The following is a 19,229-nucleotide window of genomic DNA, read 5'->3' on the forward strand; positions in this document are numbered from 1 at the left end:
CTGATTCCAGATTAAACCATGGTCAAACACTGTAACATCACAACCACAACCAGAAGGGAGGGGCGCAAGGTTTTTTTGCCAAAGTACATCGTGATGATTGTTTAATGCTGGCTGTCGGAAACTACACCAATTGGTCTTTTGCTGTTTGCTCTCTAACAGAGTCTGAGGTCATATGCAGGGAATCTCTCCACTCACACTGTGTTCTTTGTTTTGTCCAGATTCAACAAGTCATACGCCCGCAGCTACAGTACAGACCTCAGCAACGTGTGTAACACAAACGGACACACACACACAAACATACAACGCAAACATCCAAAGGGTCGTTTCAAGTGTTTGCAGTGCTGTGCTTTTACATTCAACATCCCTCATTCATGTAATCTCGAGTGGAATGATGGTTTCAATGGGAGCGCGTTAAAAAAGGATCTGCACAAAAATGTGAATCATGATTATGATTATTTGTGGAATTCGGTCGGTCAGTCTGACACTTTGGTCCAGATTGAAATATCTCAGCAACGAACAGCCATTCAGACATTCATAGCCAAGAGGAATGACCTCGGTGATGACATGACATTTCATTAAGCATCGCCATTTTTGTTTTTTAGGTAAATGTCTCTTAAACAAATATGCATGATGCCCAAAGGATAAAGAACATTAGTGATTCACGACATTTCATCGAGTATCTACCAACGTCATCGGGTCAAATTTTCAATTTGTCGAATACTTTGGTTTAGAATCATCACGGAGCAGCTAGTTTTGTCAAAATAAATACAACAAAAATATAAGACAAAGGGCCCAAAATACCCCATATTGTATTTATTTGTGTTTACATGGTGCATAGTCCCATAGGAAATTGTGAGCAAACTTGGAACTGGTAATTGTTTTTACTGGGTCTCCAAGTGAAATTTTGTCTGCAGTGTGCTTTAATAGGACTTTATACTTAATGGATTACATGCGTGGAGAGCAGGAGGATCAGGGGGTCCAAAGGGATCCCAAAAGCAATTTTTTATATCATGCCATAGTGTGCATAGTGGGTTAAACAAGCCCTGCGTAGAATTCAGCTCTAAATAAAAGAGTCCTTAACACAGACAGACTTACAGCAGACATCACATGAGGCACCCTTTAAATAGAATTCATAGAAACTGATGGATGGAGCAACATTTAATTATTGTTTCTCCAATAACCAAAAGATATCCGCTCAAAGCAAAAGTACCATATGTTGTGAAATCTCTCAAATCAGTTCTAATGATTAGACTGTTAACAGCATGTCCAGCTGCTTGTACAACCGTTTGGCTAACATAATTTGCTTGTGGCTACAGAAGAGGGATCAACAGGCTGTATAATTATTCTCTAGTGACAGTGTATCATTGTCACTGTCAGCTGGCCATGTAATGGAACCTCAGAGCTAAAAAAGACAGTGATTCACCCCACAATCTTCTTCACACTATTGGGCTGACAGCCTTTAACTTCAGCATCACTGCGGTGCTCTGTGGTTGCCTAGCAACTAAAGGAAATTGAAGGTGCATTCGATTTAGGGCATTTTAGGAGCTGATTTATACAGAGACCTTGATGAAAAATCTGAATTTCCTTCCACCTGCTGTTTCTACGTGTTCACTGTTGGAGGTTCTAATTCTGGTCGCAGACATTGCAGCATCACAGATGCAGATCTGTGGCTCTTTGCTAGATGCAGGGTACACATTTATGTTATAGTCCCAAAGTGGAGAAAGGCAACATGGCCTGTTTCCATGACGCCATAAACAGGAAACGGGAAGGGCCCAGCGCTGCCAGAGGAGTCTAAATCAGTGTGGAAGTTGCCAGAGAGGTCAGAACTTTCCCATAATATGAGTTAATGCACTCGTGTGAAACACAAACAAAATCCACATATGTATTTGTAAATGCACACATATGACTAAAATTCACAGTATTATAATAAAATTAATTCTAGCCATGCACTTCCCACTCTCTCGTTTGCCTTCCAGGGAGTGAATAGAATGTGTCCCTAACACTCCCCCTCACTAGAAGAGAGCAGGAGTGCAGCTGCGGCAGTCCTTTTGGTGGCCTCCTCCATGCAGGTCCCATCGCCTACAGTCGCCATGCCAACCTGTGTGAGGAGGAGGCTAAGCCGTGGAGCCCAAAGAGGCTTGATGAGGTCCTGGGATAATTAGCAGCTCATTATGGAGCCCAGTGAATGGACCAATGAGCACCAGGGGCCACAAGAGAGAGCGCAGCGGAAAACACACAGGATCAGAGCACACATCAAAGGGAAGCGCTCACTTTCAGATCACATAATACAGAGAGAAGGAGAGATTGGGAAATAAAATAATGCTCTCCATTCACACCTACAAATATAGCTCATAATCCCCATTTTAAGCCTGTGTGTGTGTGTGTGTGTGTGTGTGTGTGTGTGTGTGTGTGTGTGTGTGTGTGTGTGTGTGTGTGTGTGTATACGTGGGTGGCTGTGTGGTTTGTCAGGATCTCTGCATCACACCAGTATTCATTTTCCCCAGAGGCCCTTAGATGCTCCACTAATGCACAAATCACAGCACACACACACACACACACACACACACACACATGTGCACACATGTGCACACAGCTCCCAATTCCACTCTTCGACTTAAGCTCTCATAAGTACGGGAACACTGTGAGTGCCACAGATCCCCAGTTAAGCTATCAGTCTATCATCCTCAGACCTGTTCCTGCGTCTCACCGTGGGTCTGTGCCTCTGTTTGGCATGCAGGCAGGCACCAGTCAGGCAGAATGAACCGCACGCACCGCTGTGCCAGGTGACCCATATTGCAGTGCGGCTGAGTTTAACCGTGCACAGGCTTCATTTTGTCTGGTTATGCATGTTTGTGTGCGGCCCTACTGCTCCATTACAGTGATATGCAGCAGTATGCGTAACATGTAACCTGTTATCTGGAGTGTCATTATGTACCGGTGTTAGATATTGTAGGAGGTGTTGTACCAGCTTGACCGAGGGGTCATTAAAGTGACAGTGATTGGATTCCAAATGAAAATGACTAAATGAAATCCTTCTCTGTTGCTATCAGCGTCCTAAATACACCCTGATGGGAACCACACCAGTTGAAGTTGACAGAAAGTATTTCTGTTCACAGCATGGAACGCAATATGATTTAATTTGAATGAAAACATGTTGAAATATGCTGAAAATGGAGTCAAGCTCTCTATACAATCATAGAAAAATGTGTGGAGAAATGGTCCTTTCGATGTTCATTTGTTATAACAGCAGGGGGCGTTACTCTTCCACATTTTTGTGATATAACTGCCACAACAAAGTGGTGTCTCTGTTGTCTTCTGTGATGTGTAGTCTTATTGATTGCTTGAAATGATGGCATCGATTTTGCAGAAGATGATGAGAGAATAATTTACATATAAAACATGCTTTATATCTGGTCGGTACAATGAAGGGTGTGTAAGATGCTGCAGTCTTCCAATGTTTACTTGGTGTATGATGTGTCAACAGTGCAGCACCTACACCCTCTAGTGGTGGTGAAAGAGAGTATTTAGTAGTGAGAACAGCAAAACATTTGTATTAAGGTAAACTACTGTATACACATAAGGTACTTCTAAAGGTGTATTCTTCTGGTGCACATTTCCAAAAAGTAAAATACAGTGATCTGCAGCTTTATTAATGACTAATGTAGTCAATATCTTCCATGAATGTAAATAGTTTACTGGCAGGATGTTTCAGTGAGTTATCAAACCTCCATCTGTTTCCTTTTTCACAGCAGTGACACATGATGAAGTCATCTCTGACTGTGGCTGCTGAATTACATAATAAAACCAAACCAGTACATTCCAAACACCAGTCTCAAGTCGATTAAAAAGGCTTGTTTAATTTAACAGAAAGTGTCAGACAAAGGCATTTAATGCATGAGAATACAACTGATTGATCATGTAATGCACCAGAGATGAAAAGAGAATGTAAACCAGATCTGTAGGTAAAACTTTTTCAAATATGTCAAAACAGGAACAACATGATGCAGTCAGTAGAACGACGGAGAGACAATAACAAACGTCAACACAAACATGTTATTATGACAAACATTAAAAAGAGGTCCATTGCTTCATATGAGATCATCATAGGCAATATTCATGAGACAAAAATAAACACAAATCAGTCAAAAATTGGCTCGTGGATCATCACTTGGAGCCTGTAACGTGCTCCTCTGCCATCAGTCACGACCACTGAAGGCTGTTTGTTGCTTCTTTATAAAAAGGGAATTGCAGTTTTCCTCAGAAAGGTTCTTGTATCACAGTATAACCCATCGCCTCTCAATCACATTATCAGTATAAGACGAACATCAGATCCATAAGACATAAAGACAGTCCAGTGATGGACTATTTTGTGTTGTTTGGGTGTGTGTGCATGTGTGCCTGCACTGGGGAGATGGCGTGGTTGGCATGCATCGATACGACCACACTACCAGCACAGTAATGCAGTGGGATTGATTTTTGGCCCTTAAGAGAGGAGACAGATGGTCTTATCAGAGCCCAGCAGTGGCTTCATTGGATCTCCCATGCCAACATTAATGACACTTCCCCTATAGCAGCAACACCCTGTCACTGTAAAACATCGACATAAAACATTTTTAAAACTGTGGTCTTCCACATCAAATATATTGCACTTTAAACATCGGTAAACAGAAAGAAAAGAAAAAACAATTAAGAGAGACACAAGGCAGACAAGGCAATAAGGAATGAGACAGGATGTCCCTTGCCCCTGTGCTTCAGCCTGTAGATTCTTCATTTAAAAAGGAGTAGTTCAAGGTTTTATAATCAATAGGCATATTATTATTATTTCGATTAGAGGATTGATACCACTCCTGTATGTATGCATGCTAAATACAAGGCAACAATCGCTTAGCACAAAGACTACAAACGTGAAACAGCTAGCCAGTCTCTGTGTAAAGGTAACAAAATCTGCCTCGGAGTACCCCTGAAGCTCTAAAAACAAACAGAAAGTGTAAAAACAATACATTATGAGTTATGTCACAGACTTGTTCTTGGCTGTAAATGGTCTGGCACGTAACATTTTACACTGTTTTTTATATAGATTAAACAAACAAGATATTTTGATGGCATATTAAATAGTAGAGGTGGGAGAAATAATCGATTCTATGATGCATCGCGATGCTTTGTTTAACGATTCTGCATCGATGCAGTAAAGTCTAAAATCAATCATATTTTTTTATTTTTTTATTTAAGAAAAACAATTTCAGGGGCAATCTTTCCACATTTTATCAACTTCATCATACAAATAGGAAGTGGTTTGAATCGTGATGTGACGATTCCCACCACTAATAAATAGTGAGCGTCAGAGCTGCTGGTAGGTGGATTTTGTTAGCCGATGCTAGCTGATTACCCCCATATTCAATGTTTAAGCTGAGCCAAGTTAAACGGCTGCTGCCAGTAGATTCACATTGACTGTAGAGATATGAATGGTATCGATCTTCTCATCAAACTTTTGGAGAAAGTGACTACGCTAATTTCCCCAAAATGTCCAATTCTTCCTATAAGGGTGTGGCCAACAAGATACCAAGCTTGAGGTTTTGTTTGTGTGTGCATGTTTTCAACTGTTTACAAGATGTTAAAGTCAACCTGAAGCAAAATGAGAAAGAATAATCAGTTAGTCTCATGTGCACTTCTCTCCACGCTTCTTGATCCTTGAATTGTCTATTTATGTCTTCTGACGATTCAATAGCAATCCTTGGAGAAGCAATAAAAAGTACTGTTATATAAATATTATTTTAAATGTTAAATGAAAATTGTTAGCGACACACATTCAAGTTCTAGACAAGACATATTACATTTCAGTCCGACTTAAAAAAACAGTGACCTCTGTGAATGCATGGCGATCGTGTCTTCTGATGATTGTACAACCAATCCTTTTAGACAGTCCTATCTTGGCAACAAACAGCGTCCGTATTTCTGCAGTTTCATTTTCAGTGTGCACTCTTCACTATCAGGCAGGAACCAGCAATCTGTCTATGGCGTACTGTAAACGGTCCCAGTTCTTCCAGAATATGGTCAAAAAACAAACTCCCAGAAAGGTAGCTACCACGTGGTGCCGGCTCCTCATCAGTGGAGCGGCAAACTTGGCAGCAGTGGAGACACACACCAGGATGAGGGTGATGATGGCCAGCATGATGTTGATGCACTTTCCCATCAGGACTCGGGCGTCACGGCTCTCAAGCTGCACGGTCTGCTGCTGCTGCTGCTGGAGCTCCAGCTTGGACACTCGTGTCTGACATGATTCCAGAGCCTCCTAAGAAAGAAGGAGACAGATTTTTTTTGTGTCAGCTGACAGGTTTGAGCGATGCATTGAGGTTTTACTTTAATCTAAAACAAAACATTTGAATTGAATCACTCCAATCTGACCTGCCTGCTGACAGCTTACCCTAATGGACCACAGGTAAGTCACATGTCAGCAGTTTCCAAGTCAAGCAACACTTCAGAATATATTCACTATTATATTACCTGTATGTCCCTGGCCCTTTCATGTGCCTGGTAGGCCACCCTTTCCTCGATACTGGCCAGTTCCTGCTTCAGATTAGTCATCTCATGTTGGTGAAGCTCTGTCAGGTCGTTTAGTTGGTCTTCTAAACGTTCGTACCTAGTAGACCATGCAGTAATAATCAAATTATTATTTATAGGCGGATTTGAACATGCTGTATATTAAGTACTTCCTGGAAATATGTATCTCTGAATTCTACAGTGGTTCTGTATTATTGAATAACAATGAAAGATTGTGAAACATACCTGTATCTCTCCTCCTGCAGTGTTGAGCTGATAATACCATACTCGCTTTTGAACTGAGCTTTTATCTCCTCCATATCCTCCTCCAGCTGACTCTGGGCTTCTTTGATCTCCCTCACCTCCTCCAGGCTCAGAGCTAGTCTGCTCTGGCTCTCTCCACTGGCCTGCTGGCCCTGCACTGGCCCCGCTGAGCCTCCTCCCCCCGCTGGGTTCCCGTTACTGTCTGCTGAAATGGAGGCGCTCCCCGAGGAGCTCTCATCATCACTGGGATATTTGGGCTTGCCCACCAAAAAGGTGCTGCTACTCAGCCCTTTTCCTGCACTGTCAGTGGGGAGTGGTGAGGAAGCATCCAGAGTGGTCTTGAGGTGAGCAATGTTGTCAGCACTGCCAAACTTGTTCCTGATAAGGTTGGCGAACTCTCGGGGCTTGCTGAAGAAGAAAGGAGGGGAGAGGGAAACGCCTGGGCCGATGGTCTTGATCTTGTCCATGGTCGGGTGTCGGCCACTGCCAGTCATATCCCTCAGCAGCTCTCTGGGAGACTCCCTGGGTAAGGTGCTGTGTTTGACAGCGGGTTGGTGAGAGGATGGACTGTGCTGGATTTCTCTGTCTTTCATCTTTCGATGGTACTGCTCCAGCTTCTTTTGCATCTGGGCAATATTTTGAGCCGACTTCTGGTTCTTCTTCTCAAACACCTGTTTGATTCGTCCTACTTGCAGCTTGTCTGCACTGTTCACCAGCTTTAGATACTCTGCTACGTTCTCATCCCGGGCCGTCTGCTCTATCTTCAGTTGCTCCGTGACTTTTAGTATCTTCTGCTGGAGGTTGTCCAAGCAAGAACGACTACGCTGTACCTCGAAGCCTTGAGCAGGAACGGGACCTCCATCACTCAGGTCCAGGTCCAGATTGTTCTCTGAAGAACCCCGATACATCGACCCAGAGAGGCTCCCAAAACTGCCCTCAGTACTCCGGTCCTACAAGTAGAAGAAACAACAATCAGATACTGTAGATATGGAACATTAGCATGGATTATATTTTACTGTGGAAATTTGTCCAAGCAGCAAAACGAGCCATCTGGAAAAATTAAGCGACTCTTCTTCTTTCAGCTGTTCCCGTTATGGATTGCCACAGCACATAATCTGATTTTATGATCTGATTTGATTTGGCATTGGTTTTATACTGGATCCCCTCCCCCCCTATTCACAGTACCCTGGAAGGATACATGTTCTGGTGGTGGGAGGAAACCATGATTAAACCCACACGAACACGCCTAGCAGGAATCTTCCTTCTGTAAATCACCTATTGTTGAGGTTAAAAGATACAATCTACAATTATATTGCAGAACTAGACGAACTTGCTGGTGTGAATGCTGGATGCTGAAAAGTTGACACTCAGCTGAATTGCTGGTTTAGACGCAAAAGAAAATTAAGTAGTAGAAATAATTGAAAATGTGGGAATGGGTTCAATCAGTATTTATGTCATTGAAATGTTGAATAATTCCAAAAGTATATAAAAGTGGAACATAATGCTACACTGCATTGCTGGCATGAAGTTTGTGAAGAAGGTGAAGTAGTAGGAATAATGAGAAAAATGTGAATGGGTTTAAGTTGTATGAAATTTTTGAAAAACTAGGTCCATCAGTGGGAGTAGGTATTTTTATTGTGAAAAACAAGACTCATCCTGAGGTTTCTGTTAGGTTATAGTTATTCTATAAAGCTATTATTTTGGAAGAAAAAAAATAGGCCCGTCCTGAGTTGTCTGTTAAGATATAGTCAACATTTAGTGCTTTATTTTATTTTTTAAAAGGGTCCATCCCTTGTTTCCTATCGCTCCTTTCATTTCTGTATTTTGAAATTGAGATGAGCTATCCCTCAGAGAGAGTGATAGAGTGACTGTTGATACTTCAGAATTTGGTATGATAGAACTCATCCTGAAATTCCTAATAAGATACAGTTATTCCAGACTCTTATTTTGAAGGGGTGGGGTTGAGGGTGAATGGCTAAATCAGACAATAGAAACGCCATATAGAGGTGATTCCATGATATGCTACATCATGATCCCCATTCTGTGTAACACACAATACGTCTATTGTTCTTTGAAGGGGTGGGGGGGGCTCACTATCTGATAGACTCGGGGAGGTTAATCCATAAGAACTGGGTCTGATAGGAAGGCTTCCATGTCCTGAGAGAGAGAGAGAGAGAGAGAGAGAGAGAGAGAGAGAGAGAGAGAGAGAGAGAGAGAGAGAGACAGAGAGAGAGACAGAGAGAGAGAGAATGTCTGTGTTTGTGTGTGTGTCTCTAACAGTAATGAAAAGGTTACCACGGTTATAGTAACTGCTTGGTGAGATAAGGCTTTGCATAGAGTTAAAGCAGAGGCACACATGTCATACAACAGCTTCCCAGAGAGAAAAAAACCTCATGTAGCACAAGGGGAAATGTTTCTGAAAGCATCAAAGTTACGAATAAGAAAAGTAATCCCACATGTCATAATTAAGATGAACGTTTTGATGTTTGAATGTAGTTTCTACGTTGAAAATGATTGAAGGAGTTAGACGTCAGAAACAGCAGCAGAGGCAAATGCTTCCAGCATTAACACTAACTATGTGTGTAATTAGCATGGTCGCTGCTAAGTAGCTCTGCAGTACAACGGAAATTTAATTTTCCCTCTCATTCATCAATGTATTGTATGGATTATTGAGTTAAACTGGCAGGAGGTTGTTGTTTTTTTTAAACACCATCTGCCGTAGCCATTCCCGATGGACTCTGCTATAGCTGTGTCTAGTCACTGCTTCCTTATGTTGACTGGTTGTGATGATCAAAACTTTTTTTTTTTTACTAATAACCAGGTAATAAAACATTTCCTTTAATCATTTCTGAATTTGCTCTTCATATACTGCAAGTCTACATAGCTTCTGCACTTTTCAACTTCCCCGTTATTGACAATGAGGCCATCTGTATACGTAATGCTCTTATTTGGCATATCCGTTATATTTCACAAGCCCCAAATTAATTATTTTTATTTACAGTATAGCACAGACACAGAACATTCAGATAACAGCTATTAATGTGTTTGAAAGAAGTGGAGCACACACATTAAATGTAGGCCAGTGATAATGTCACACAAAGGAAATCGCCTTTCCAGATGGCATCCCCTATTTATACAGTGCAATGTCCATAAATGCTCAACATTAGATTTAGTTCCTGACTGACATGTCAATAGTTCACGGCCGGGCATAAACGTCTGCTGTAGACTTGAGGAAGTGAAACAGAATAAATATGGCTCAAGTAAGCAAGTTTAACTATGACAGGAAACCTTACGACCTTACATAAAGAGGAAACGGAGGAGCGCTGTGAAGACAGAATTGAATTAACTTTCTGGAGGAACGTTTTGAGACTTTCCATGCAATAGCGCTGTGATGTGACGGTGGCCTAACAAGCCACTGAATCTTGCAAGATAGCTAAAACACCAGTGTAATGACATGAAATGTAAGCTGATCAAGCCCAACACAAAGTGTTGTACAACAAGCACTGTGGGCTGCACAAAGCTGCACTAATCCTCAACGAATGTAACACAGCTAGTTTCAAGCGAATAAACAGATCACAGCTAACCCACAGCAGACTTAGGGCTGAATCCTGCTTAGCATTTCCACATCACCACGCAACGGTTACATATTGCAAGCTAAGTAGCTCTACAATAGACCTCACCACAGACTGACACTCCTCGACACGTGACTCTCAGGCGGAACTCAAGACAGGTTTGCCACGACGAGAGTGATTAAGTATGACGTACACTGGTGTGCAGACGCTGACTAACAGATAATAAAACAATAACACATTCTCACTCAGCCCAGTCTTCTTCTTCGAAACCAGTTGGTTTCAAGTTATCCAATTACCTATTGCAATTTACTCGCTGTTGTCACTCAATCAACAAGTCAAACTTGTGTAGTGAGGATGAGATCATTGAGCAAAAATCTGGTGCGTCATCCCGGACGCGCTCATTTATTACTCAAACGTGGTTTCACTAGAATGTGCGACACAGAAATTGTTCTATACACTTGCTGGTCTGTCTGTCCACCACTTCGGTCCAGAATGAAATATTTCAACTATGGGATGTACGGTCATTGTACAATGGATTGTAGTTTCACACAGATATTCATGTTCCCCAGAGGATGATCCCTAGTAACTTTGGTAATCTTACTTTCCCTGTAACACCGGTCAACATTTCAATTTGTCCAATACTTATATTTAATACCTGCAGGTTTTTTGTAATGCTTTTTTTGGTCTGTGGTTAAACTAATTTGCATTTTGTTCTGCAACATAAAATACATCAGTAATTATCTTGCAAGTGGCACGCTGTTTATAGCCTAACGTTAACTTTTTACTTATGGCAATTAATTGTGCTTCTAAAATTATAAAAAGCATTTGTTTGCCACAGAGCTTATTTTCTGCAATAATCCAAAAACCAGTAGAAAAATCTCATAGGCTGGTTGTCGAGAGAACCATTGAACAAAGATTAGCATGCTAACACGCTGAACTAAGAGGGGGAAAAAATACTGGCTGTAAACTCTTGTAGACATGTGTGTGTGCACGTGCGTGTGTGTACACACACACACACACACACACTTTTGTTTTATTGTCATGGTCCCTATAATTGTACTGAACATACATGTTACATGTACGGATGTATAGTGTACCCAGAGAATGTCATGCCTGTTTCTACAAGCATGCCGAGGGTATTTCAGCCTCTGTCCTCATCCCACTCCCCTCCCCTCTCTGGCATCTGTCCTTCTTGAACACTGGACTCTTTGTCTGCAGAGAAAAAAGCACACTTTGTCATGTCCTACCTCTGCTCTGTCGTGGACCCTGACGAGCGAGCTACTGCATATGGATTGACTGGCCTGACGTATAGCCTGAGGCGCCCTGCGCCCAATCGCAATCCTGCTCTTACCAGAGGGCACAAACATCTCTTGTCACAAGAATTAGTTTCACACATAAGCCCTCGTTTTGTCAAACCCGTTTGTCACACAAAAGAAAGCTGAGCCAAATATCCTCCTCCTTGAAAAAAGTGTGAGGCACTCTTGTGTGCGCACTGCTCATATTAAACTTCTCTTTCATTTTCAAACAACAAAAAGAGCTGCCTGTTCGAGCAGACAGCTTAGACTAAATGCAGTCCATGAGGTACCGCAACTAAGCTAGCTCTTCAGGCACTCTCCCCCTACCAGTCTTAATTTTGTTCAACGTTCAATATTCTCATGGTGGGGGCCAATGTAAGAACACAGGGACGGTTATTGCTTCAAGGTGCTGTGATATCATTGAAACAGGATGAGTCAAATAGCAGCTGAAATTGTGACCTGGCAGCCATTGATGGATCACTGCTGAGGCCTGCAGCAAAGGCACCTGGATTAGTGAATGTCAAGCCAAAATTGTATTACACAGCTGAAATGGGGGGCGTAATCTTTTTCTTATGAAAACAAGACGGCTTTTAGCTGGAAGAAGCCCGATTCACGAGAGCAGCTCAGATAACACAAATAACACGAACCAGATGTTTTACACACACACACACACTCAATTTGAAAAAAGAGGTACGATGACCTGAATATTCTTTTATAAGAAATGTAATAACTCCATTTCACCACCCACTGCTGCTACTCAAGTTCTCCACACGCTGACTATCTGCTGGAGAAATCGGAGGGTGTCTCTGAATGAGTGGCTCTGCTAAATGAATTAGACTCACGCTGATGAAAATGTCTACCCACATCTGCTGAGGAGCTGCCCTACTTTTCACTCCGTTTCTCACAAACACTTATGCAGGCAGGCATTCTCCAGGGGTCGTTGAGGTAGGAGGGTGGAACAGTACCGGGATTGGAGGTCTTTGGGGGTGGCTGGAGATGACAGGAGGGGGGGAACCCAGTAACTAGGCGAAAAGCAGCTACAGCACGGCATACGTCTTACACAGTCCTTAACTTGGAGGTCGCAGATTCAACACTGGTTATTTGTGACCTGCACGGGTGTCCTTGAGCAACACGAGGAACTCCTACTTGCACTCCCTCACTGTGATTTTTTGGGATATAAAAGCTGGGCTGTGTGAGACCCATCTGTCTGATCATATGCTTAAAATCTGGTTTATTACTATCAATGCGAGAAAATGTTGTCTTTGAAATGAAGGAGCCAGGCATACGCCCACTGCTGCCTGACTCAGCCATCGATATTAGTGTGTCAGTGGAGCAGAAGAAGAGAGAGAGACAGAAAGTGGGAGAGAAAAAAAAGCAAAAGACACCAAAACAAAAACAGGATGACAGGAATAGAACAGAAGGAGGATTCTCCCAAACACAGCGGTCTCAAATCATCCCAATTATCATCGTCTTCATCTCCACCAACAGAAACTACAGGAGGCCCCGTGTGCCCCCAGGGGTGCCTCCCTTACCTCAGTCCTGTTTGAGCCCTGTGGCCCCACCCTGCCCTACATAGCTCAGGACGTCTGTCCGACACATGACCCATTTAATAAGCTCTGACCTCACTAGCAGCATAACATAAAGATCAAACTGCATTAGCCTCAATCTTAGCTGTGTGTCATTGTAAGAGAGAAATCAGTCCGAATCTTAGCAACGTTTTGGGGAGTAGAGCCTGCAGATGTTGCTCATCTTGCACTGCAGTGCACTCTCTTGCATCATTGATCTAGTAAGTGATTACATTTTTTATGCAAAAAACCTTACGCGCATGAGCCCACCGCAGTATAAGTGGAACAAATATTGGTTCAGACAAGCAGAACACACAGAAACTGAGCCTGTTACTTGCTAAACCCGTTGTGTGGGATGTTAATAAAACTACATGTTCGTTTGCAAACAGGAAGGCTTTGTCCCTGTTACGAGGAAGCAATGTTTGCAAATGCTTACAATTGCAGCTGTAATCTGGCGAAGCCATCAGTTCACAGGTAATACAGGCAAACAGGCCCATGCCACTCCAAGCACAGGTGTTTGCAGTGATCTGAAGAAATTTGATCAAAATGATGAGGCTGTGTGTAACAATAGAGTCCCTTATTCTAGGCCATTGCCTCTGTGCACACCAAATACCACCTAGAATATAAACATTCTAAGTTTTATTGAGCGAGTTAATTAAGCGTCATGCTGGCTGTTCTACCGTTTAAAGGATCAAAAAAATAATTTCCCCACCTTTTTTAGTGACTGTTATTTTATTTTTTTTTAAATGAATAACTGTGGGTTCAGAACTCCAAAGCACTCTTGTGGAAGTTGCAATGACAACAGGTGTCTCCTGGATCACATTTTACAGTGATGACACACACACACACACACACACACACACACACACACACACACACACACACACACACACACACACACACACACACACACACACACACACACACACACACACACACACACACACACACACACACACACACACACACACACACACACACACACACACACACACACACACACACACACACACACACACACACACACACACACACACACACACACATTGAGATGGAACAAACCCGTCCTTTCAGCAGAGAACAGAACCACAGAGGGGAAGAAGCCTGCGGTGCTTATTGGTATTCCCTCCAGCTGATTCTCATGGATACAGACTCTTCCACTCAGAGTTCAGACGGGGAAATGGGAAGAAACCCAGAGAGGGAGAGAGGGGAAGAGACAGGGAGCACATTTTTGATTGTACAAACCCAACATGCCCCCCATCTGCATCCCACAGCTGTCTATACGGCCTGACTTTGATTGCAAAACCGTTCTTTAGAAGCCAAACAGTACGCCTCATCAGAACAACCAAGGAAATTAAGTTTGAGGTCTTGGGTTTCCTGAATGACTAATCCCTGGGAGGTGAGTGATTTAAGACGAATTCCCTATTATCTCAAAGACAAGTTGGTTCAGGACTCAATCAATAGCCCATTAACACTCCCAGCGTGTGCTTGCCCACGAGGACTGGGAGGGTATCGAATGGGATTCGGAGAAGATAAATATGCAACTTTATTCAATGCACTGATTCAGAGTGAGAGCATGATCCAATGACGTAGCGGTCAATCAGCTCATTAGCCAAGACAAACATAATAGACCTTAAAACCAGAGAGAACAAAAACGGGACAATATTTACCAGTTAATGACTCACAACATACAGATTACAGCACATTCAAGTTGATAATGACAACAGGTAGGGCACAAGAGTCTGAGAAATGGCACGCAAATGTCTACAGAGCCACCATTCAGTGAGGGTTAAAAGATTCAAACTCAAGCTGAGGTGTTGCATCATCTTTGGCCTCTAACCCACTATATCTGCCGCACAATGGCTTTTTTGAGGAACAAAACTGGAATGTCATTTGCAGCCAACAAAAGGAGGAAAAGCATAATTACACAGTCCAGTGGTATTTAATGAGCCAACTCCTCAGATGCGTTGTTCCTTTATATTGTGTTGGTGTTTATACCACAACCATTTAATTGTTTACTTTGGAAGCTGGCTCAAATGATTTATGTGCAAATTTTTCAAGCTCTACTCCAGAGGACATTTTATTGATTTCATTAATTGATAAGGAGTTTATAAGTGTGTTTTGTTTTTTTTACATTTCAATCTGAAGTATCTGGAATTGCTCACATGGCAGCAAGGGTCTTAATATAAAAAAAGAGATATAGAGACTGCTGCCAGAGCTCCCTTTCACTTTGAAGACAGGAGTGGCAGGCCTGGAGGCTCATCCATATACTAAGAATTGACAACCTGCTGCACGACGGACTTTCTGGTTGCACAAGGTCTCAAACTCGACAGGGAATTCCCCTCCTCTGTATCACTGTGACCGAGACCACCTGGCTTTGGCCAGCATCATACAAAATGGCCAAATGGTTCGATGGTTTTCTCCAAAACCGTCTTTGCTGCAGAATTCATTTTAACAAAACATTACCCACTTCACTCACATATTTCAGATACAAGTATTATATTGTGCTACGAACAGAAACTAAAAATAAATAAATAAAAAATGCTTTATTTAAGACTTCCACTTTCTTTGGAAGAGACAATCTTATAAGAAACACCTGCTATGTGATACAACAGCACCATCAACTACAGCATAAAGGAATTAGTTACCAAATGGATTTAACCACATCATACCACAAGTATTGATTCCAGGACTGAGTTATTGTACTTATACTGTACCGTTATATTGATAGTACTTTTTTTATATATTAGGCTATGGTATGATGGGGAACCCGGTTGTTCATATCATATATTCTCACTGTACATATTTTGTCATAATGGTTAATGATGTCTATTTGCTTGTTTTCTTCTCTCCTGCACTGGAACTGGGGGCCATGCTACCAAAACAATTACCACTAACACTGTTGTGTGGCATTAATGAGTGTCTTAATGAAATTAATTATTCTTTAACCGCAAATCCCACAAAACTGTCCTGGATCCCACTTCACCTGTTGGGATATTGTGCATGTTTCTTGAACTAAACATATTTTGGACATTTGGTTGAACAAAACTTCTCCATTTTCTTACATTTTATATACCAAACAATTGATACATTTGTGGCCAGATTAATCGATATGGGTAATACTCGTTAGTGTCAACCCTGATGTCGATGTAAGGAAGCACAGAAAGATTAATGTGTCGATGTCGTCTAATATGTGGACAAACCCCATTAAGTCGGGACCGGGATTTTGTACTTCTAGACTTGTACCGGTTGTACCACACTACGACATCTCCACGAAGAAACGCTCTTTTTCACGTTATTTCCCTAAATGTGTCGCGGGGCAGACGGCTCTTTGTTCGGGGAAATGTGCAGCTTTAGGGCGCAGCTGTTGGGTTTCTCACACATGACGCGCAGCTCCACAACAGACAACAATGTACCGCTGGTACAGTAAGGGACCCCGCCGCTTGTGACACGCCAATGCCGCAAAACTCTCACATGATACTCACCATCCGGCTGCTGAGGTATTTCTCCACTTCGGATAAACTTCGCACGGACACGTTGGCGCTGGGCATAATAGTCCCGTGTTTGTGGTCCGTTAGGGGCTCCTGGTTCTTCAGTTCGGGACCGGGTCTAGTTTACAACTCACGCATAATCTCGTGTCCATGTTGAGCCTCGTTCCGCTCCCTCCCTGCCTCCCTCATTCTCTCTCACACACAAAAACACACACACACACACCCTCTGACTGCCCTCTTCAACATACAAAAAAACTATGTGCACCCAAACTCCGCCCACTTCTCTCTGCGGGCGGGCCGCGCGCGAGGAGGGGTTAACTCTTTCAACACACGTGCCTCTCATTGGTAGATTAAAAAGAGCCTCGTAATCAATCCTAGAAGTATGTTTGTGATCAAGAAAATTATATTCCCACATTGTCCATAATGGGTTGATGTGACGTAGTTTAATTACTCAAATGAATAGTGTCACATTTTGGGGGGAATGGACGTTTCAGCCAAAGTCTGTTGCAATACTGTATGAAATCAGGCCATTTCAACTACTTCAATGTAAAATAGTGTTACAAGTAAAATGTTTGAAGAAATATAGCACATCAACATTATCAGAAAAATGCAAATAAAGTGTCAAAGTAAAATGTTTATTGCATTCTAATTACTCATTCGTTTAAGGAAGCAGCATTTAACAACTCACGTATATACTGCTGGGTAGCATAATCTAACAATAATGCATGGTATTTTAATTGTTGATTATATCTGTCAAACAGAAATGCAATATTTCCCTCTGAAATGTGGTGGAATAGACATGAAGTGGCATCAAATGGAAATGCTCAAGTACAAGTAGCCTATCTCAAAATTGTACAATTCCTGAGTTAATGTACTTTCCACTGTCAGTTATATATTACTCATTGTGTGGAATTGTGGGGCACATACATATTTATAAAAAATATATATATACTTTTCACAATTCAGAGAGCTACGTTTAATTGCAAACAATTGAAAATTCAAAGTGCCAATCATGAAACAAAACAGAAAATTAAAGCTTTAGCTGAAATTATCCAAAAGATGTTGAAGATGAGAGAAAAAAGAAAAATTGACGTCTCTTTCTGATTCTTGACAAATTGTATTGTAACAAACTTCAGGCTTCACCTTTTCAATCTGTTGAAAATGTACTATTGTGTGGTATTTTATTCTACAGTATTGTTTTGCATGAGGTTTTTTCTTTTTTTGTAATTATTTACAATTCTTTTCATTATTATATGTATGATGATCACCTATAATAACGCTATGCAGCTGAGATGTCATTTGCTGGTGATTCTATCTTATCTTTACAATTATTAAAGTCATGTCTGTACAATTTGATTACAACATCAACATAAGAGACACCTGCGGCATTTACTCCAATTTCGCTCATGCAAGGGCCAATGGGAACAGCCCAATTCCATGCATTCACCTTGGAATGAGTTAATCCACCTAGCTGTGAACACAAATGACCATGTTGCATCACAAATTGCTTAACCTCAACAGTTACTATGTTTTTTTTCTCACAGACAATGAGTGGCGAGTGCACAATATATTGACATGCATGAATCTCTGTGGTTCAAAGAGTCACTGATGTAGCGTTATGATAAGGCTGCAGTGAACAAAATGCTTTTTAAAAGGATACACTGGATAATGGGCTTCTAAAAACAGCAGCAGACAGTAGAATTAATGCAGATTAAATTGTCCTCTCAGTGCCTTTAATTAGCTGAGCACATCCACTGGGTAACTACAGCCAAAGAAAGCTTACAGATGCTGCCATTTGTCCATTCATATCTGGAGAGCACCAATTAAAAATAGATAATAACACTCTGAAAGTTGTCCTTTGCACAGCAGACTGCGACACCTTCCTCCTTCATATCACTTGACACAATATGCAACAATAAATCACTAGAGTAAGATATAGATTTTGCATTATTAATTCAGAAAAAACATGTAAAATGTGTGCTTTGTTTATAGAAACAGGTCAAGTTCCAAGAAGCATGGTTAGGAGTTTTCTTGACACAATCAAAGAGCTATTTGGGCTGATAAACAGCTGCGAGCTGAAATCAATTTGTGGATGAATGCATTTAATAGAAACCTGGTCTACAAACGGGGAAATGGGACTTTGATAAACAAAGGTCAAAAGTTGATTAGTTTAGTATACCTGCCAACTGTATGTTTACCACTTTTATAGTTTGAATGCTCCTTTAATGTTTGTCTGAAGGCTAAACAATCTGATTATCTGGCACAAAAGCCTGTTTTTGTATTTCAAGGGTTTCTGCAGCAAGGATATTCAAAACAAATACACTAATTCCTTTTTACGGGACAGAAAAGACTACTATCTTTATTCACACAGAGTCCATTATAATGCAGACTGCTGAACTCCCAATGCATCCCAACATGACATGGGGAACACATTCTTTTGGGTATCTGGCAGTCCACAGCTGCTGCCCCAAAACTTGAGGACAATTGGGTAAATAATAGAAAAAC

At 41.6% G+C, this 19,229-nt stretch overlaps 1 protein-coding gene across 1 annotated transcript; it reads right to left on the reverse strand.

The window, feature by feature from the left end:
• Positions 1–5,851: 5,851 nt before the first annotated feature.
• Positions 5,852–16,930, reverse strand: LOC311019214 (transmembrane and coiled-coil domain protein 3-like). Its single transcript, XM_084018485.1, has 4 exons — positions 16,719–16,930; positions 6,784–7,751; positions 6,502–6,637; positions 5,852–6,289 (listed from the first exon to the last, which is right to left on the reverse strand). Exons 1-4 carry the CDS (start codon positions 16,782–16,784, stop codon positions 5,987–5,989), a joined length of 1,473 nt encoding a protein of 490 aa, XP_083874611.1. The 5' UTR covers positions 16,785–16,930; the 3' UTR covers positions 5,852–5,986.
• Positions 16,931–19,229: the final 2,299 nt, after the last annotated feature.

This window comes from Eutrigla gurnardus, assembly GCF_963514095.1.
Source record: "Eutrigla gurnardus genome assembly, chromosome: 9".
Lineage (NCBI taxonomy): Eukaryota > Metazoa > Chordata > Actinopteri > Perciformes > Triglidae > Eutrigla > Eutrigla gurnardus.